This window comes from Ursus americanus, chromosome 9, assembly GCF_024610735.1.
Source record: "Ursus americanus isolate L20-20 chromosome 9, mUrsAme1.1.p, whole genome shotgun sequence".
NCBI lineage: Eukaryota > Metazoa > Chordata > Mammalia > Carnivora > Ursidae > Ursus > Ursus americanus.
Window position 1 is genome coordinate 67984660 of NC_142135.1, and position 21803 is coordinate 68006462.

Genomic DNA, 21803 nt, shown 5'->3' on the forward strand with positions numbered 1-21803 from the left:
GGGGGGGAATCATAATCAAATATGAATGTGTGCAAAGTCCCAGGGCTAGTTGTAGCGTCTTCAGAGTTTGAGAGCCAGAGTCCTGCCAGAGTCACACCCAGCCCGACTCCCTCCTCCAGGCTCTCCACTGCTCTCTGCCTGCCTCCAACAGCCTCATTTCTGCAGATGTTTCCTACTGACCAGATCACCCCAGCCACTTTGTCAGTGCCTTTTTTTAAATTTATATTTTAAAGATTTTTATTTATTTGACAGAGAGAGCACAAGCAGGGGGAGCGGTAGGCAGAGAGAGAAGCACACTTCCCTGCAGAGCAGGGAGCCCAACCGGGGGCTCGATCCCAGGACCCTGAGATCACGACCCGAGTGGAAAAGTCGCCTAACCAACTGAGCCACGCAGGTGCCTCTCGTCAGTGCTTTTAGACTGCACTCTCTGAAGCCGCTTTCGGAACTCATTAGATGATGACAGTTGTAAGGTCAACATTTATCAAGTGTCAGTTCAGCCCCAGACACTAAGAACTTTGCATATTCACTCTTGGTAACCCTCGCACAACACTGCAAGGAAGGCACAGTCATGACTGGTGTCATTATTATTATTCCAGATTTACAAATGAAGGTGAGGCTCAGAGAGGCGTCCAAGCTCTCGCTGTGCAGGACTGCCAGCCCGCCTAGGGTGGGTGGCCCGTTTGGTGTCAGAGTGTGGTAGAAAGACCTCTGAGTTTAGAGTCCAAAGACCTACCTGTAAGACCCAACTAAGCCACTTGCTAACCTTGTCATTGCTGAGATTTAGTATCTTTCATCTCTGAAGTCACAACGAACTTGTGATTTCAAAGTTGTATCAGTTGAGATAATGCATGCATGCTTTGAAATCTGTAAATTGCAGCCAGCTATGTGTTATTTATATAAACTACGACAGCGACATGCGAGGGCCCTTGAGAGCAAGGACCCTGACTACATTCTTTGTCCCTCACCCCCATCCCCCCGACACACCCTCCAGCTGCACATTAAATATTTGCCAATTGATTGCTGCTTAAGGACAAGAATGATGCCTATTATTCCCTTTCTCTAGCAAGCTTTAAAAAAAAGTGTCCTTAATACACAAAAAGACTCCCTGACATTTGTCCTTGAGAGAGAGGAGGCTTCGTGTAGGAAGCACAAAATGGCTGCCTTGAATCCATCAGGAGAGAGTGTCCAAGCCTCGAAGGCAGCAAGGATGCTATTCTCGACCCCAGCTGAAGCCATTTTAAGATTGCTGGTGGTGGTGCTTTCAAGAGAGGTGGCAGGCGTCAGGACCACGTTCATGCAGGAGAGGCTGATGTGCAAGGCGTTTAGCCTAAGTTTCTAAATTCTGCGGGGTTTTTTCCTGGCAATAATTCAGAAGTCTGGATGGCTCGCCTTCAAATAAAATAAGATTAGTTTAAGCTGTTCGTGCTCTGGGTGAGGTTGTCAGGTGCAGGGAGCTAAAATTACCTGGAGCTGAGGACAACCAATCATGTCACCTGCCCTCCCCCAGGATGTATGGGCTCGGGATCTTCGTGATGATTCAATCCATTTCGCCACAACTGACAACCGACTGGCTAGGAACGTGTGTAGCTCTAACAGCTACTCAAACTTGAGTCTGCCTGACCCCTCAAGTTCTGCGGGCTGTCTCAGCGTCTCCTTGAGGCCAGGGAGAGGCGCCACGCTCCGAACCCCCATGGGAATAAATGCGCCACATCCGCCTGCACGTGGGAGCTTCGGGCACGTATCCAAGAGCGCGGCCCGGCCACTGTCCTCTCCTCCGTGTCCGCTGCTCCTCCCCGCCTGCGGCCTACTACAAAATCGCGTCGGAAGCTACTGGGCTGAGGCTTTCCACACCCCGCAGTAGAGACTGCTGCAAAGATAAAAAGTGGGGAAGCCAGCTAGAGAGGAGATGCTAGCCGGCTGGTCACCGGGGCTCCACGCCCACAGAGCAACGACCCAGGACCTCCGAGGTGGCTTTTCTCCAGGCGTGCATTTTGCACCTCGGTGTCCTAGTTCCTTCCCCCCTCTCGCGGGTCAGCGTTGCTGTGCTCATTTGGCCTGCTCCCAAACCACATGAAGAACTCACAGAAACACAAAAGGCTTTTGTTTCCCTGACATCATAAACGGCCTTCGGGGGCATGGCGGAACTGTCCCCAACGAGAGGGGGCGCGTGGTAAGCAACAACGATACTTGCCCCTCACCGGTCCGTAGACAGCTTGTCGGTGGAGCCGAGCCGTAGCGGGGAATTTCGGCTGTAATGGTAGCCTCAGGCCACCGCCACGTGCTCTGGTGGCCAATGGCATTCTCTCCAGAGGGCTGGGGGCGGGGCGCCTGGTGGCGCAGGCGCAGGCGGTGAAGCCCCCCAGGCTCTCGGGTCCAGTCGGGCTTGAGTGTCTCTCCCTCTCTCTTTGCCCCTCCTCCTCCGCACGCACAGGTTCTCGCTAATAAATAAGTCTTTAAAAAAAATGACCTGCCTCTATTAAAAAAAAAAAAAAGAGTGGGCTGGGGGCTGAGGGGCAGAGCCAAGCATACTGCCATCGAGTCCTCATTGCCGTATCGCTCTGTTTTCTCTGAACACGCAGGTTCCGTACAAAACGGGACTCCACAGAAGTGGGGGTAGGGGGTTGGGTTGCAACTTGACATTCTGGAGAGTCAAGGAGAAAGGGAGATTTTTAGATGGTTTTTACATAACCCTGCAGGCTATTCCGAGGCAGGCCAGCTGCTCCGCAGAAGCTAGCAGTGGCTGAAGAAGCAGAAAGCGAGGAGCTGAGAAACAGGCCAGCTTCGTCCGGGGAAGAACAAAGCCTCCGCCGTCCGACACAATGGCTGCCTCTCATTTTCCAGGAACTCTCACAATAAGATGGAAAGGATCCTGGAGTTGCCTCGCAGGGCCCCCAGCTAGGGAGAGAACATTAGCTCCGCGGCTACAGAAATGCAAATCTGCTTTGAGTGCTCCAACAGCCGGGGGAAGCCTGGGGGGCTGGGGAGGCCAGGAAGCACTCCTGTTCTGCTGGGGGCCACTGCCCATCCTGGCGGGGACCTGAAGTTCCAGGCTCCGCTGGCCTGCCTTTTAGGGCCAGATACAATGTCCGCTATCCAAGCTTCAATAATGGTGCAAAAATATGCTGACTATCAATCAGTTGCATAGCTCACATCCTAAAATCAACATGGATGTAAAGCCTGCTCAGGATTATTTAAACAATTTTTTTTAACTTAACCATCTTTCAGTCAGCCTTTACTAGTACTTTTGTCTTGCAGCATGAGATTCCAGAACCTTCCAGTTTGTTCTTTAGATCATAACATCAGGTGTTGCTAAAAGAGTGTGTAGCTTATTTTAGGTTTGGGGTTTTTAAGATTGTAGACCTAAGCTTACATGAATGGCCGGTGTTTACTTAAGACAGTTTGCCACTCCATGCAGCTTACTAAACTGGAGAAGCCTCAATTCTAGTTCCCTCCACACTTGTCTGTCCACGTGGCCTTAGGCAGTGACCCCACCTCACCAGCTAAATAGGGGAGGTAGCAAGAACATTGACCTACCTCACCGGGGTGTGGTGTGGATTAGCTCACAGGTGCCCTTTAGCAAACGAAAATGCGGAATTCTAAAATGTGAAGAGCTTCCTGACTCCTAAGGAAACATGGTGGAACATGTCGGACAGGGTGAATTTTCTATTCTAAAATGTGACACGTACTCTCCCAACTCTGACATTTACAGCCCACTGAAGGTTTCAGTCATCCAGCCAACACCCAAGTTGAAGTCTCTTGAACTGCGGCTGACAATGAAGAAGTGGTTTGGGGCTGCAAAGGGCGGGAAGCCACCGCAGGACCTGAATCTTGTCACAAGACAATCAGGTTTCTCTCATTTATAATTTTGAAATCAAGCTTTTAGCTCAAAATGCAGGCGGGGGCAACGGACAACGGAGGGAGCCAGCTAAAGTGGAGCATGAAGTGATTCCTAAACCATATTTTGACTTCGGGCTGTCCTTCAGCTCTAACTCGAAGTTCCCCACGACGTTTAACCCAGAGCCTGGAAAGACCTCAGGAATAAGAAAGGTTCATGGGAAGGAACCAGGTGGGGAGACACCAATACACTCAAATAACTATCTGTAGGCATTTGGAGGTGGGTTCTGCCAGGTTTGTTCAGTTGATGAAAATTTCAACCAGCTTAGGAGCTAAACAAATTATACAAGTAAATGCTTCTGAAGATAAAGATCTCTGAGGAAAGAAGACTGTATTTGAAGTTTTAATTGTCATTACCCTAGTCTTCGACTTCATTTAAATTACATGGTAAACAATTCATTCATTAAGGAGATGGAAATTAAAATTCAACTCTACATTGGTAGATCCGAAAGATCTGCAGACCAACAGACCCATTGGAAGATTGGAGCTACATTGCCAACACATATACACAAGGAGTTGTTTTAGTTTTGGTTTAGAGACTCAAGAATAAGATGGGAGCAAGAGGAAAGTTAAGGAGAAACCTTAAAACATACAAATGACTTAAATAGTCCAAACTACTTTGTAAATCATCATCCTAACCCCCGCCAGAAAAATCTCCAAATTGGGTGACTCTCCCAACCAAAAATTCAATGATGAAATGCTTTTCACTGAAGGAGTCTTAAATATTCCAGAAGGTAATTTATTCATCTGTTTTGCCAAATGTAGCTTACTTTCCTATAAAATGTCTATAAAACTGTGGTAAATCTTATCTGTGCTAAGAAAATACATAAAATTGCTCATTAGAGAGCCCAGTTGAATGAATAAGATATATTCTAACTTTTAAGTGCTTGTTAGTAGAAGTCATTTACATTGTTTTGCTTCCTAATTTAAATTTATTGATGGCTCTAGACGCACAGTGATGTTCACCGCACGCACACATCACTTCAACAATGCACATGCGTTCTTACTGCCCCTACCTACCTGTTAGAAATAATGTCTAAGAACTCTTCCCAAAGATAATTAACAATTTTCATTTAACTGAAGAATTTCATAACAGACCATGGAAAGAAAATTTTCTGTTCCCAGTACCTTTTCTTGTTAACACTTATTGTTCAACTCCTTAAAAAACAAAAACAAAAACAAAACGCATAGCAAACATTGGTTTCACTTTGGGGTATATTTCTGAAGGAGTAATCCTGAAGTTAATTCAAATTATTCACATAATTTAAACTGGAGGCTCTATCTCTCTGAAATATATCCCAAATCCGCCCACGGCTTTCTGCCTCTGTTAGCACCCACTTCCTCCATCCAAGGCTGCTACAGGAGCCTCCCAACTAGAATTCCTTGGCTCCTCTTTACAAGCCTTTTTTTTTTGTTTTGTTTTCCACGCTGACGCCACCACGATTATTTATTTTACAAATATGAATTTGATCATACCACTTTCCTGCACAAAACCTCCCAAGTACTTTCTACAGCACCTAAAAGGAAATCCAAACCCTGCAACAGGGCCATCCTGGTCCCTGCCTCCCTCTTCTACGTAGAGAGGCTGCCCCAGAAACCCCTTCTTCCAAGCATACTCTCAAACTCAGGGTCTTCGCACCAGTCTCTTCCCTTTGCCTGGAACATCCTCCAACCAGATCTTCATCTGGCTCCTGCTTCTCATCACTCAGGCAGTAAGCAGAACAGCCCCCTCCACCGAGCGCCTCCCTGACCATCCCATTACATTATTTAATAGTCTTCCTTGATCTATAAAAGCTTTATGTGTAATGTGCTTATCACCTGTCTCTTTCCACTCGAATGTAAGCTCCATGACAGCAGAGGACTAGTCTGTTTGTTTTGTTTTCGTTGTGATATTCTTGCTGCTAAAACCGCATCTAGCACACGGACCCCCACAAATGTTAATGAAAATTACACTAGTTTGGCACTTAAGTGCCTGGGCTTTGGAGTTGGATCAATCTGGGTTCAAATGCCAGCAATTTACTAACTCGGAAGCCTGAGTAAGGTTATCTTTTCCAAAGACTTGATTTCTTTATAAAATGGAAATATTCGTGGTGTGAGATAAACCCGAATTTAAACGAGGTAACTGGGACTCAAGTTTCCATAGCCAGAGTTCACAGTTCTACTTGACACAGGCTTTCTCTTAATTCCCAGCCTGAAACTTAAGATCCCTTATGGATGGGTGGGGTGGGAGGTGTAAAAATAGAGAAGCCCCAAACACTTCAAATCATTACTTTATAATAATTTTCTTTCAGAGACCCAACAGAGCCATATTTTTTGGAGACCCTAGAAGGTTCCAATGTCAGACTGCCTGAGTTCCGACCCTGCTCCGATATTTACTGCTGGCCAACTCCTAAACCTCTTTGAGGCGCAGTTTCCCCCTGGAACTAAAGCGCTTCCCTCCCAGAGAAGGGAGATGGGGCAGCAAGGCCATGGAAAGCACGCAGCACCTCAGTACTTCACGGGCACTAAGCACACAAGGAACACTAGCTATTAAGCATCAGACTGGATTTAAAGTATTTCTTAATTAGGTAAATTCAAGATCTAACATCAAGAACTGATACCATTAGAAAGAAAAAACAATGCATTTTCCAACATGGAAATCTGAATGACTTTAAAGCCGTGTTAACGAATAAATCTCAAATAATGCAGAGCCAGCTGGTGACCCATCTCTCAAGTCAGGGTTCCTTCTGGCCACAAGCAACTGATGCCTTTGCTCTTGGCATTTTCTTCTCTAACAGAGTGTCCCATCGCGTGTTCTATTTACACAAGGTCGTAAGAAAACTTCCAATACTATAAAGTATTTTAGAAAAAGCCCTTTCTTGGACTTATTTTATTAAACATACTCTCCCTACCTGTCTTATTTTAAGGTTTAAAAAAATCTTTGTTTTAAATATTTAAACTCCCTATACTTTGTGCAGATCTAGTCTTTTTTTTTTTTTCTTTCCACGTTCAAAGAGTTCCATTTCAGAAGGTATTCTCTTAAAGGCACTTTTCCCTCTGGTGCACACTACCCATTTGTTAACTTTCGAGAGAGAACAGTAACAATGGTGGATAAAAGCAACCATAGGGTCTCTAACATGGAGGCTTCGAGCTGTTCCTTTTCCAGAATCGTATGGGTAGATTTTCCATCTTGGGATATAAATTAACTGACTCTTAGTGTCTACAAGGAATTCAGACAATCTGTCTTGTAACGAATCCGGTGGGGGCAAGGACTACGTGTGTGTATATAGGGCATGGACGGAGACAACACACACAGAACAACTCCATCCACATCCCTTCCTCTCTGTTTCCAGCTGCATGGAAAAAACGGCTTTGTGTTCGGTCAGGTGACATAAAAGGTGAAAACAGTAGCTCTCAAATTATATTTAACCTCAAATATCAGAGGTCACGAAGGGGTGCACACATCAGCAGCTCCCCAGACTGTGCGCGTGCGCACGCGATGGCATAAGTGGGCCCCTTTTAATTCCACATGGGTTTTCCACACAGTTTCTGGCATCAAGCACCGGTCCGCAGGACACCAGAGCGCCTTTGTGTCCCTTGCTGACACTCCGGCATTGTGTTTTTCTACCCATTAACCAAGGATAAATGACCTAGATATTCTGCCTATTAAAGCCTCATTTTTCTTTTGCCCTTTTGTTCTTTAGTGTACCACATTATCAGACGCTGCACACATTTTAAAGTATTCTCAGTCTCAGATGCCCTTTTGAGGGAGTAATAGGAGGTTTTTGTGTGTGGTTCTGTGGAGATATCTGGAGTGGAATTATGTGAAGGTAATTTAAGGTTTTTCTTCCTGTCTAGTCGGAAGACAATCAGGTTAGCATATTACTAACAGCTAATCTAGCATAAGAGGATATATCAAGAAACTGTACAAAGGCCAGAATGCTGTATTTGCATCTATTGCGAATACAAAAAATAGAGTGAACACCAGTTCCCCTACATACTACATTCTATAATTACATCTCTGCATATCATGGGTCACTTTTATTAAAAGCATCATTACTACAGTTGGCAGCAATTTACATTTTATCTTACATGATAGCAGTTTTCAAAGAAAAAAATAAAAGGACATCACAACAAAGAAAAACAATACATTTACAAAGTCATGTCTGTAAACTTCAAGGCTAGTTTAGAGCTGAGGTAATGCTGTTTTAGCTTTGTGGCTAAAGTAACAAAGTCCTTTAATTTAAAAAAGGTACCTGATTCTCTCTTCTCTCACTCTTTATTTATTCATCTATTTATTTTGTTTATACCAGTGCATTACAAGACCACGAGACAATGGGACTGCAGTTCTGTCTGGCAAGAACCCTCCCAGCAGGTTAATTTCCAAAGGGACCCTTCACATTCAACAGCTGCCTTATTATTGCTGCGCCTCGGGACAGAGACGGTCACACTAACGTGGAGATTGTCAGAGTGTATGGATGTGTGTGGGTGCGCAAGTGTGGGAACCCCCATACAGTCCAAAGGGAAACAAATGAGCAAGTATGATATGTATGGTAAATTTCATCTTGACCTTCACAGCAAAAAAATTAAAATTAAAAAATTAAATATATAACTTCATACTTCCTTTGAGCAGCACTTCCTTCCATTAGTGCCACTCGGTTACAAATTGCTCTTTATTATAATACCAATGGTACCAAAAGGAAAAAAAAAAAAAAGAAGAAGAAGAAGCAGAGCATTATGTAAGTTTCCTTAAAAAGACATGATCACCTCTCAAATTTCATCTCTCCTAGGGATAATAAATAATGCACTGCACAATACTTAATGACCAAGATACCTTTTGACACACCTGTATAACATGACTTGGACTTTTTTTTTTTCTTTTTTTGCTACACTATGTTACAGAACAGCTTATAAAACTAGGTATGAACATTAACTGTGAGTGTAAACAGTAGGACTACCACTTGTCAAAAGTTTTAAACACTTTCACTGGAACTGGTACTGGTTATTCATCATTTTCATTGTTTTCTAGTTCGTCCCCCCCATCGAGCGAGTCCAGCTCTTCACCCTGTGCTATTTCGTCTTCGAAGATGGAGGACTCCGCAGTCTTGTCCAGGTTCTCCTCGGCGTCGCTGCCCTCCAGGTTCTCCTCCTCCTGGAAGGCGGCCCCCTCGGCCTTGTCGGGGGCCTTTTCTTCGCTGGAGCCCACGGCGTTCTGGAGTCCTGCTAACGCGGGGAACCCAGGCAGTGTCAATCCCCCCAGTCCTGGAGGTAGAAACATGGATGGGTAGAAGAGGCCTGGCGCCATGGTGGACAGGAGGAACGGGTTGAAGGCGAGCGGGTTGGAGGGCAATCCGGCCGGGGCAGTAGCAGCACCAACAGATCCATTCGCAGAGTCAGTAGCCGACACAGCGTCTGTGCTTTTCTCGGAGTCTTTGTTCTCTTCTTCGTTCTCGTTGCCCTTCTCCTCCGCTTTCGAAGCGCCGTCTTCCGGGTCTCCGGGCCCGGGCGCCGCGGCGGCGGTGCCAGCAGCAGCGGAGAGCGGGCTGTTCAGCAGGCCGCCCAGGCCGAACACGTTGGGCAGACCGGCCATGCCCGGCAGCATCAGGGGCAGCACGGCCGCCGGGCTCTTCGCGTCGCCTCCGGCGGCGGCCGCCGTGGCCAGTCCCGGAGGGAAGCCCATGAGCCCTGCCAGCTGGAGAGACTGCAGGCTCTGGAGGTTCTGAAGGCTCGTGAGGTCCATTCCAGCGAACAGGCTGTTCACCAGCAGAGGGTTGATGCCTGACGTGGAGGCCGCCGCGGCTGCCGCGGCCGCCCTGGCGATCTCACTTTTGGGCCTTCGTCCTCGCCTGCTCGCCCCTTCCCCCCGCACCACGGGGCCGGTGAGAAGACGGTCAAACATGGACTCGGGAACAAAACCCTGAAGCAGACAGACAGGCAAACAGCGGCTATCAACGTGGCTGGCGAACACTGAATTTCCCGGTGGCGCCCCGGGATGCACTGAAAACCAACCTTCTGCATGGAAATTCGTCAGCAACGTTTTCTTTTCTAAAAGCGCTCTGGCCAAACTTAGGAAAGCAAAAATTCTATCTTTTAGCACTATGTGAACTCATTGAATTATGCAGAATTGCAGACAAACTCTTAAAGGCTACTCTACCCGTGAGGGAAATGTCAAGTTACCAGCATCCGTAACTAACTGGAGAAATAATCCATCACGAGGAAGTTGAAAAGTATGGAACGTTAACTAAAATTACATTTTAGTATCTACCCTAGAGAAACAAAAATGATGATCACCCCAAAACAAATGTTTTTAGCAGCTGTACTCCTATTTGGCCAAGTCTGGAAACCACCCAGCTGTCCTTCTCCGGGTGACGGATAAGCACACGCAGGGTGAACACACGCACCGGAGGGACACTCGGCAGTAAGAAGGAACTAACTTCTGACACGTGCAGCCCACTTGGATAAATCGCAATACGAAGTCATCTTAAAAAGGTTATAAAATTTATGCTTCTGCTTATAGGACGTCCTCAAAAAGACAAAATTGGGATGGAGACCAGATCAGCAGCGGCCAGGGGCCGTGGGTAGGGGCGGGGGAGTAATACAAGGGAACTTGGGGTGGGGGAAGGTGATGGAACAGTCTGTATTTTGGTTGTGGTGGTGGTTCAAGAAATTAAATGTGTTAAGACTAATAGATCTGTACACAAAAGAAAAATTAGAAATTTTACTGTATACTTAAAAAAAGTAAGAAATCAAGACATTGACAAATTAATTTTAAAAAGTTAAAGCAGAAAAAATTTGAGACAAAATTGTTATATTCTTTATTTTAAAATTAAAAAAAAAAATCACAGTTAATCTTAATGATCTCAACCACCATGAATTCCATCCCACAGGTGGGCTTTTAACTAGGTTTACCTCCAAGAATATGAAGTATATTTCTATATGATCCTTTAAAATCAGAGCCGTTGAATAAATCCACTTTGGATTAATGATGTACTGATACAAGAAATGAGGATGTTGTGTCAATTCTTTTAAGCTAAGTTATAACTGAATAATTCATGGTCAAAAGAAAAGAAAGAAAAGCTCAGGACAACAGTTTTGTATAAATACCTCTCCTGACAGAAGTGCTGGGTATACTTACAGACTGCTTCACTATCTCGGTCCAGTCTGGAGCAACTGCAAATTCAGGGTTTTCTTCCAGCCACCTGGGCAGGTCCTTCATTGGAGGCGCCATTGCTCCACCCATCTGGGGAGAGGTATTTGGAAAATGACCTAAAAGCACATACATTCCCCCCTTCCCGCTGTCCCACCTATATATATATATACATATACATATACACACACACACACACACACACACACATATCATATATAGATATTCTGGAAGAAACATGATTGTTTTTCCTTAAAAAGATGTCAGGATAAAATGCTTCTTTCTGGGATAAGAAATCACATGGAGATCAATTCCCTTTCCCAAATGTTCACCTTCTTTCCATTTCGTTTATTGACAACAGGCACCCTTTCTTCTCCTGTCAAAGTGTTTATATCCAATTTATTAGGGTTTCGACATCTATGTCGTTTCTGTTTCGGTTTCTGAAATGAGGAAAACAGCACATCCGCATTCTTCTGCAAAAAAACCCCAAAATATGTATTTAGTAAAATTGTATTTAGTAATTACTCTTTCCTGCATAAATGACAAAAGAGAATATAGTCAAGCCATTTTCTTTCTTTTTTCCCCCCAAGCAATCTCTACACCAGTGTGCGGTTTGCTCGACCCAGGTATCAAGAGTCACACGCTCTACCAACCGAGCCAGCCAGGCACCTTCAGTCAAGCCATTTTTAATTACTATAGAACTTTCAGCGATCATTTTAGTTATTAGAAACCATATTTTTCTTTAAAAGGAAAAATGCCTATTTTTCTCTTTGTACATTAAGGAACTAAACCAGTCATGTAAGCTGAGAATTTGCTTTTCCTTTTGTCTACCAATAACCCCACTTAAAGTCTTTTCTTCCAGTGTTTAATAAAGTCACGGTATTTTTATTTTTTATCTTTTTTAACCAAGTCGTGGGTATTTTTAAAGGAAACTTTCTCAAGTACCTTCGCTAATTTCTACTCAGTGATGTGAACGAATACAGAGATGACGTCTTGTCTACAACACAGACTGTACCTGAGACGTAACCCAAGGGGTAAAAAGACCTGTGGAGGAGGGGGCATTCTGAGCCGCAAGGACTCAACTCAGGCTAAACTCAACACAATAAAATGTGAAATCCTATACTTAAGGTTTTGGGTTGTTTTTTTTTTCCTGAAGATATTTATTTACTTATTTGACAGAGAGAAAGAGAGCGAGCACAAGCAGGGGGGAGTGGCAGGCAGGGGGAGGAGAAGCAGGCTCTCTGCTGAGCAGGGAGCCCTACTTAGGGCTTGATCCCAGGACTTGGGCATCATGACCCAAGCTGAAGGCAGACGCTTAACCAACCGAGGCATCCAGGCACCCCCTACACTTAAGTTTTTTAAAAAACCAGTCACTAAGTACATAGGGAGTAAAGGATTTGCATTGCCAGCTAGCAAGCAGTTTATGTGACAAATCATCTAGAGATATCGTTTAATGTGAGGTGTAAGTATTAGTTGTTTAAAAAAAAAAAAAAAGCTAATGAAGTTTTGGGCTGTATTAGCTAGTCAAATTTCTGCAAGTAACAGCTTCATAATATTCTGTGCTGGTCAGACCTGGTCAGGAGACCAATTAAAGTGCATTCATGAGCGTCATCCCCATAATGAGACCACCTGAAAATCAGGCCATGTAAAGAATAACTGAAGAAATCATGTCTACTTGGTGGAAGGAAAAAATAAGAAAGTCCATACAGGCGTCTTCAAATAACTATGAGGTTGCCCTTCTGCCCTGAACCTGGTTTCTCCAAGGTACATACACAGTGACAGAAAATGGAAAACGGTCAAGATGAGGAGACACTCAAGGAAAAGGCGGGGGGACCAGGGATCTCTGTGTTGTCCAGGAGAACTGCGAGAGTTGTCCTCACAGGACACCTCCCGATGAAACTCTGTATACTTACTGGTACATAACTTGGCATATCAACAGTATAAGTAGGATGCAGCTTCAGCCATTCAACTAAATCCTTATTTTTAGGGGCGTCCTCCCCCACCAGCCTAGTCCCATCTTCAAGATTTATCACAGGGATCCGCGTGTCTGGGTCCAGCTGTCCTGGAGAAGGAATGTTTCTTGTGGGTGGGGTCTCTATATCTTCCTCAAAAGCTTTGGTCACCTCAGCATCCTCCTGCAGAAAGTTGACAGGGGTCTCAATTCTTCTCATATGAGGAGAAAGTCCAAAAACGTCTTATCTCGAGAAAACGCTATCCTAGCCTAACAGATCTTTGACCAAAAAGGGAAAAAAGTTACTTGAAACAATGTCAGTTTTGGAACAGCTATTAAATTAGAAGATGAAACTTTAATATCCATCTCCACACTGTAGAATTAATAATTAGGTAGGAAATTCACAGTCCATCAACGCTCCATGTTTGAGATCTTAAGCAAGCCACTAGGGCACGGGCAGTGTCGTCTGAGCTCGACATGCTTTATGAAAGGTAGCCTCTCAATCTCTCTTGGGGCTCTCGGGATAACATCATTAAAGAGATTGTAATTAAAGGAATGTTCCAACGGCCAACTTGTACACAGCACTCTCTGAACCATACAGTTTTATTGGGAGTACAACATTTTGCAGCAGGTACGTGTGGCCACCCTGAAAATACCACGTCTATCTGAAGTCCGGCCTCTACCACGGTGCAGCCGCTGGTCCTCAAACTGTTACTCCAGTCTCCAGACATCTTTTACAGCAGCCCATCTGTCCATTCCTACTGCTCCGACTTTGGTTCAGGTCTCATCACTGCCCTCGGCCCACGTCACTGCAGTGTTCCTAAATGGTCTCCTTGATTCTAGTTCACCCTTCTCGACTCTGACTTCCTCACTGCTATATCGGAGTCAGGTTTCTAAAATGCACTCTTCCTAGGTCAAAACAAAATAAACTACTGAAACTCTTTTGATGATTGAATCCCCCTCACCTTCAGGATAAAATCCAAGTTCTTTAGATGGCAATCAAGGCCCTCCCCGATTTATATTGTACCTTGTATCTGAGCCCACTTCTGTTGAACCTCACCTCCTCATCACATTCCCCTGCTGCCAATGACTTGCAGTTCACCAAACATGGGAAGCTCTCTCTGGCCTCAGTCCCCTTGCACACGTTCTCCCTGCGACCTCTTTTCAAATGACCAACTCCTACACAATCTTCAAAACTTAACCAAAGCATGGCCATGTCTAAGGAAACTTCTTCATCTGTGTCTCCCCATATCCTCTTCCTTCCATTCCCATTCTTCCTTTGGGCTCACAAAGTATTCCAGGCATGCCTCACAGCTATGATATTATCTGTCACTCATCTTCAACATTGAGTTCTCCAGTGCAAGCACTTGTTAGGTCCTTATTCTTCACATCCCTGTACTTGGGGGGGGGGGGGCAGCATACAAAAGGACGACTTCTACCATGTTGCTGAGTGTGTGATGACTGCGTCCTTACTTTTTCATGGCAACGCAAAACAGTCTCTAGTCTGAGTACTGACATAATGAAAGATTTTAGGATTTGTCTTGTTCTGTACAAGTAACACTGCTGACCTTTATACCTCTTCACTATTCCATCTATCTATAGATTAATCGGCATTTTCCTTATATTGTATATGTATGCACACGACTATCCACAATACCAACTGAGTGATCCCTAAATTCTAACATGAGAGTAAAACAAACAAAAACTTAAAAATATGTCCTCTAACATCTATTAGGAGTTTTGGGCTGGGCTGCTTATGTGACTTTAGATAAAGAGAAACATCAGTAAGTTCTTCAGGGTGACTTAAAACGTGTGAAATGAATGAAGTCAGCCTGAGTTTAATACAGGATATATAATTACAACAGGAAAATAGCACCTGGCTCACACTGTTGATTCCTGACGCCTGGACCACAGACAAATACATGCGGTGATTCAAATACGAAACCCAAGAGTAAATAAAGGCATGAGATGCAGAAACTCACAAACTTGTTGTTGCTTATGGAGGAAGGAATTTCAGGGAACAAAATCTATCAAGTGTCTTGATGTGTTTTGGTGGTTTCATGTGTGGAGGCTAATCGCTAGTGATACAACGTTGGGGACCACACACCTAGAAATGGCAATTTTTTACTTCTGGAATAAGCAGTCACAGCTGATCCATTACAAGGTGTATTTTTATAAGATTCTAAAAGTAATCATATGCTCAACAAAAATGACTGTTACTGTGATTGGTGCATGGCAACAAATTTTGAAAATTAACTTTTAATCACCCAGATGCTTCTCTTTCAATCAGACCCCACACCAAAGGGCAAATTCCAGTGAATGCCATTTTGTCATTTCTAAACTTTAACTCGACCCCGCCTTTTACTACCCTTACTTAAGTTATTAAACTTTCTGGAGGTTTCAAGAAATAGAAAATAAGAATAAGAATAGGAATGGAAAAAATAAAAAATATAGAAACAAATGCCTCCCCTCCTCTCGGTTTCAAATTTCACCGTTTCCCAAACTGTGACCTGCAGGGAAAGGGCCCATCGTTTGGAGCGCTGGCTGCTGTGCACAGACAAGCTCCAGCACCAGTGTAACGATTCGGGTTCCTCGGGCTCCAAATCGATAAGTACTGTGTCCTTTAAAAAGGGACCACATGTAATCAGGTTCTTTGGGGGTAAAACCCTCGTTGTTGTGTAGGCAGCGCATTTTTTTAGGTGGGATGGTTGAAGAAGATTAGGGAAGGGAGTTATTTTGATTACACTGCACTCATGACATTTGAACCAAAAAAGAAAATGTCAAAATCCATTGGCACATACATTTCATACAAACCTAAACTATCACAGATCTTTATTCCGTTGAGATTTTGAAAACTGCTACAGTTACGGAGGTAGGAGAATTAGCAATCCCTAGCTGTGTAATGCACACAAATCTTAAGTCTGAAACGAAACATTTGTACTAATCTAATAAATGCCAGGCTCCAAACAACATTATTTTTAAGAGCAGAAGCTTTTTCCGCCTCAGGAATTCAGAGATAACAATTACAGGCTCAGAAGAACATGTTTTTGTTTTGGGCTAGTCTTCCGAGAGTAATCAATATATCAGGAGCTTGGGAGGAATAAATCCTCAAGCTACATTTGGTTCAGGCCGAGTGATCTGTATCAATGCTCCACACAATTTTTCAGCACAGAACCATGACTGTTCATTGTGATCCTGTTTCTTTAGTGGAAGAAGCCAGCTTTAATACCCCATCAGTGAGAGGAGCCCAGGCCAGCGTCGTCAGAATGGCAGGACTCTGGCTGCCACTGTGGGCACACACAAGGGAAGCGAGCTCCCGAACTTACTGCACTCAATGACGTCCGTTTGTGGCTCATGAAAAGCAGATCAAGACCCTCCACGTTTTTCCTCCTTCCCCGCCTCCTCTTCATGGGAGGCTCTCCATCCACTAGGGAGCCATTAAGCAGATGCCTCGTGGGTGTGCGCGACAGGCCTGCCTGGAGCAGCTCCATCTGAGTCTTAAAGGCATCGGACACCGGTGTCGAGACATTAGGCAAGATAAACTTTGAAGTAAGAGATGAAAAATTTGAGGTAGAGCTTGCTGCCTCTCTTGAGGCCTTTGATAAATCTACAACTTTTTCTTGTCCATTTTCTGAGACCACCTGAGACTCCCGCAGCTGGGCAACCATTTCCATGAGGTTCCGCCGCTTGGCAGCTCTTTCGGCCTCGATTTCAATTTTTCTCCTTCTCCTCCTCCGCTGGCGAGGGACAGAGAGATTTAGGGCGTCTTCCTATTGAAAAATTCCAACAAAATAATGAGCCCAAACCGCATCTGCTATACAGGCTGGATTTCAGAAAGAAAGAACAAGAAGCCTCAGGAACTGAACATTCGTAACTGCTGAAGAGAGCTGAGGAAATGGCAGCCACCTTAATTCCAAGGAGGACCAGTGAGCCGCGAGCTCCCAGACTGAGTGATGATTTAGAGTGCTCGCCTTTAAACAGCAAAACAAACTTACCTTTGACAACTGAGGAGAAGTCGTGAGGTCCTCGCTCCCACTGATGCTAGCCTGGCCGACCATGGAGAGCTCAGCAAAGCTCCTCTTCTGCAGGGGGCTGTCCATGGTGGGTGGCGTGTAACCAGGGATGAGGCCCTGGAAATCAAACATCTGGCGCCTGTTTACCGGCCATTTGCCTTTCAGCACTGCTTCACAGATGTTGTCTAATCGGTTTATCATTACTCGGTCCTGGAGGGAGAAGAAAAGTCACATGAAATTGTAATAAAGACATGGTGAAAATTACCAGATAAATATTTCCATCAAGATGCTAAACAGCGTAAGAGGTTTAAAAGCCAATCCGTGGGCAGAAAGTAAAAAGAAAACAAAAGAACCAAGCGAGTAAATAAACACAAGCTGCAAAAACTGCTCTGCTCTGCTCTGCTAGAAGGTCCTAAAGGTGGCCCCAACACAGAAAAGTTAATAATTTTTTTAATTTGAACACTGGATCACATAAACCAGGAAACATTCCATAGCCGCCTCTAAAATACTTCAAAGGTAACTTTTATCAGGTTAAAGAACTGTGGGTGGACACCAGCGGACAACAATGGAACCCCGCCTTTAGCTTCCGGGTGCTCGGTGCTTCAGATCCGTGGGCTGGATCGCAGTCTGTCCCAGGAAGTGGGACATCATTAGCGTCACTATTAATAAAGTTCAGCATTACGAAATGGGCACTAACCTAGGAACACCTAATGAATGTCAACTTGCATTCCCCACCTATTATCACTTCAAATTTCATTGAAGCGTGTACATTAAAAATTTCTAATTACAGCTCTTAGGCCCAGTTTCCATAGATTAAAAGTGTCTGCTACGATAGACCTTTTGACTGATCTGGGAACCTCCGTTCTATACTCAGTAAGGGAGATCAGCATAACAGGGTATATAGAGAAAAAAAATGTCTTTGAGAGTACACTCTGCAGCTAAAAATTTCCCACTGTTTCTTAAACAACTAATACTATGGAAGAGCAGCCTGGGGGTGAGTCAACTGAAGCTTGCTTTTGTGTTGTTTGTTTTAAACCAGACAGCCCTGTTATGGTGATTAGGATGATTAAGTCCCCACCCTGAAAAGCAGACCCAAATTACATACGGATTTATTACAAAATTACGCTAGTAGCCAAAAAAGTAATTTCCATTTTGCTTTTGGTTACAGATAACCACATTTGGAATTATCTCATAATGCATTGGAGCAAATGGGTCACTAGCCCACCCTCTCCCAAGTTAAGAAGAGTATTGGTTTCCAAACTTATGAAGATGTCTTAAATCTGGAAGTTTGTTTTAGATTTTAAAAAAACTAAAACACACATTTTAAAAAGTCCACACATTTTCTCTTGTGCACTGTTGGTGGGATTGTAAATGGTGTAACTGCTACAGAAAACAGTATGAAGGCTCCTCAAAAAATTAAAACTAGAATCACAATGTGACCCAGCAATCCGTCTTCTGGGTATATATCCAAAAGAATTGAAAGCAGGATCTCAAAGAGATGTTAGCACACTCATGTCCACAGTAGCACTATAATAAGCCAAGGCAGGGAAGGAACCCAAATGTCCCAAGGACAGATGAATGGATAAGGAAAATGTGATATATACATACAACAAAATATTATTCAGCCTTAAAAAGGAAGGAAATCCTGTCACATGCCACCATATGGATAAACCCTGAAGATAAGGTGAAAATAAGTGAAATAAATGAGCCCTCAAAGGGCAAATATTGCATGATTCCACGTATATGACAAGGTATCCACAGTAGTCAAATTCACAGAAACAGAAAGTAGAGTAGTGTTGCCAGAGGCTGAGGGGAAGGGAGAAGGAGTTGTTCAGTAGGTCTAGAGTTTCAGCCATGCTAGACAAAAAAGTTCTGGAGATCTGTTTTACAACAGTATGAATGTACTTATAACTACTGAACTATACACTTAAAATTGGTTAAGATCATAAATTTCACATTATGTGGTTTTTACAGCAGAAAAAAATTAGGAAGGAAGGAAGGAAGGAAGGAAGGAAGGAAGGAAGGAAGGAAGGAAGGAAGGAAGGAGGAAGGAAGGAAGGAAGGAAGGAAGGAAGAGCAAGCTCCATGCATTTCATTTTGCTAAAAGGTGAGTCTGTGGAAACAACAATCCATATACTCTCCTGGACAATGTGATTACCAAACTAAAAAACCTCAAGGAGCCGAAGATTCATACAAAGCGTTCTACTTATCTTTCCTTCATGTCACCTTTCCTATCTTATTGCAAAAGTACTGTACAGATTTTAAAACATGAGAAAAATCCACAGTCTTCATACACTGTCAAAGTTCACCTTAAAGTTATTTAAAAAAAAATCAATCTAGAATGATTTCCTGTACGCTACTTTTTTTTGGTCCACAAAACAAAATAACAAAAAACCCACCAACCTTAGGCCAAAATGAGAAGGCAAATGTTCTTTCATGAAGGAGCTGAGCTACTGAAGGGTCTCCATCCTCCATGTAGAACCCATCTCGGGTTTCATCCCTAGCAGTGCTCATGGAAGCATTGCTTTCCTCATCAAAGTTCTTCCCTCTAGAGACAGCTCCTGCTGAGAAATGAGTTAACGTGCATTACTCACAACCAGAGTATCACCGAAAAAGTTTAGAGAGGACATGGTAAAAACGTGAATACCAATCAGCTCCATTTTACTGAGAACCTACTATATGGCTAGGATGGCATTAGGCATCTTACTATCTTGTTGTTTAAAGCTGGTGATGGCCCCTTCATACAGATGGTGTCATTCTCATTTTATGGATGAAGAAGCAGACGGGCTTGGGTAGGTGACATCACTAGTTATCTGACGTCGAGCACGTATGTCTCAGAGGAGGCGGAACGACAGCCAAGTCTCTGACCCAAGAGCCTCTCCACACAGGACAGAGGGCTGACAACTGGCCCGAGTACCAAGCCCCGGCCCCAGCCCACAGTACAATAGGAGGCTTTGTTTTTACTGCGTGTCAGGAACAGCAAACTAACTGCAACTTAGAAAGAAAACTGGTTATTCTCAGATTCTACTTCTACCTTTACTTCTGATTTAAAACTAAAATTAAGCATCATTTGTTTTAACATAATTACCATATTTAGCCAGTGAATGACTCTTCTCCTTCATATTTAATTGTCCAAATTAAAATCATTTGGAATTCTTAATACACTGCTACTGTAAAGTTAACCCCTATTCTTTTTTTTTTTTTAAAGATTTTATTTACTTATTTGTCGGGGTGGGGGGGAGCACAAGCAGGGGGAGCAGCAGGCAGAGGGAGAAACAGGCTCCCTGACTCGATCTCAGGACCTTGGGATCATGACCTGAGTGAAGGCAGACGCTTGACCGACGGGAGCCACCCAGGCGCCCCAAGTTAACCCCCAGAAATTGTTATGTGCCCATCATACTCTTCTGAGAGCTTAAGTTGTTTGAAATTCCGTGTTTACACGTGGCATGGGAGCAAAACACACACCTAAGCATAACCTGAAATCATCCATTCACAGAAGAAAATGTACACCAACTACCCTTAAAAAATAAACAAGACCCCTGTCATGGCCTGTCACAGCTGCCGCGGTGGAATGGGGAGAGAGGGCCGGATGGCACGGCGTTACCTTCAGGCTGGGAAGATTCCTCTGACTTATCATCATCCTCCAGCTTTTCTTCCTCGTCCTCTTCAGAACCCTTTTCTGAAATAGACTTGGGCCCTGTATCTGCACTGACCTCCATCCCCTTCAGTTCACTTTTTACAGAGCTGGCCTCGGCCTCACATCCCTGCTTACTGTCCTTCTCCCCGCCGTCAGTCTCTTCCTCCTCTTCCTTCCCCTCAGCTTTCTCTTGGGTGGCCGTGCTTGCAGACTCCTCCGCTTTGCCTTCACTCTGTCCTGTCGCCTTCTCTTCCTGAACGTGAGCAGACGAGAGGACGGCAGGAGTCTGGCCAAATCCGATGGCCAGTGGGGTCAGGGAGGACATGTTCCCGGCCCCTCTGTTCTGAGCAAAGTTTTTGTGTGCATCCAAGAAAGATAACTCGGGGTCATTGAGGATGTGATAATCCGTCCGACTGACCCCGTGTTTAGCAGCACCAACCAGCAAGTCTCGGTCATGCCTCCCACATTCCCACCACTCTGGCAGATCCAAACTCGGCTGGCAGAGCTTCAGCCTCTCTCCCAGCTGAGGGTGATGAAGAACCTGTTCGCGTATTTTCCGCAGCAGCTCGATGCGGTAGAGAGTTCTAGAGGCACGCTCTTCCGTGATTGGCTCGATCATGGAGGAGCGGTCGGGTGGTTCTGTAACATGAAAACAATTATATTCACTTGGAAAAACCCTAAGTATGCTTTAAGTTGCTCACGCTCTATTTTTCACTGTATCTGGCCTTTTATTATAGAACTTTTGTTACAAAGAGAACCTACCATCATCTGGCTTAGCGGGCATTCGACACACTCGCCTACACATGGCCACAAAACAACTGAAGTATTTCTCCAAACTCTCATCAGACTTTTTGTCAAGTCTGGCAAAGGCTCGAAATTGGTTCCAGTCAAACTGCTGTTTCATGGGGTCAAAAATAACTCCAAAAGTAGATACCACACGGTAAAAATCAGCCTCCTCTCTTCTTGTCCACCTATGAGCAAGAAGACATTAGCTTGAACTGTACTTGAGTAAACAGGCTTAAAGCTTATTCATTCTTTTCCTCTTTTCCCCTAAACTTAACGCACGGTACTTATTCTGGGGTGGGGGGGGACAGACTGCTTTGATGTACTGAGACTTTCTTTGATCACCGTCTGGGACGTGATTCCTGCCTCTTGCCAGCCGAGAAGGGCAGAGAAGAGAGG

General features: G+C 44.4%; 1 protein-coding gene across 3 annotated transcripts in view; it reads right to left on the reverse strand.

Moving 5' to 3' along the window:
• Positions 1-7891: 7891 nt before the first annotated feature.
• Positions 7892-21803, reverse strand: part of CHD7 (chromodomain helicase DNA binding protein 7) — a 185988-nt gene continuing 172076 nt past the window's right edge. The window contains exons 30-38 of one of the 3 annotated variants that reach the window (XM_045789040.2): positions 21384-21592; positions 20589-21260; positions 19388-19545; positions 16967-17194; positions 16298-16741; positions 12934-13155; positions 11353-11493; positions 11009-11113; positions 7892-9790 (exon numbers count right to left, since the gene is read on the reverse strand). In XM_045789040.2, coding sequence (XP_045644996.1) covers positions 8876-9790; positions 11009-11113; positions 11353-11493; positions 12934-13155; positions 16298-16741; positions 16967-17194; positions 19388-19545; positions 20589-21260; positions 21384-21592 — 3094 coding nt within the window. In that variant the 3' untranslated portion in view covers positions 7892-8875. Of the gene's footprint in view, positions 9791-11008; positions 11114-11352; positions 11494-12933; positions 13156-16297; positions 16742-16966; positions 17195-19387; positions 19549-20588; positions 21261-21383; positions 21593-21803 lie in introns of all 3 variants that reach the window. The other 2 variants (XM_045789034.2, XM_045789041.2) reach the window with 2 other exon arrangements.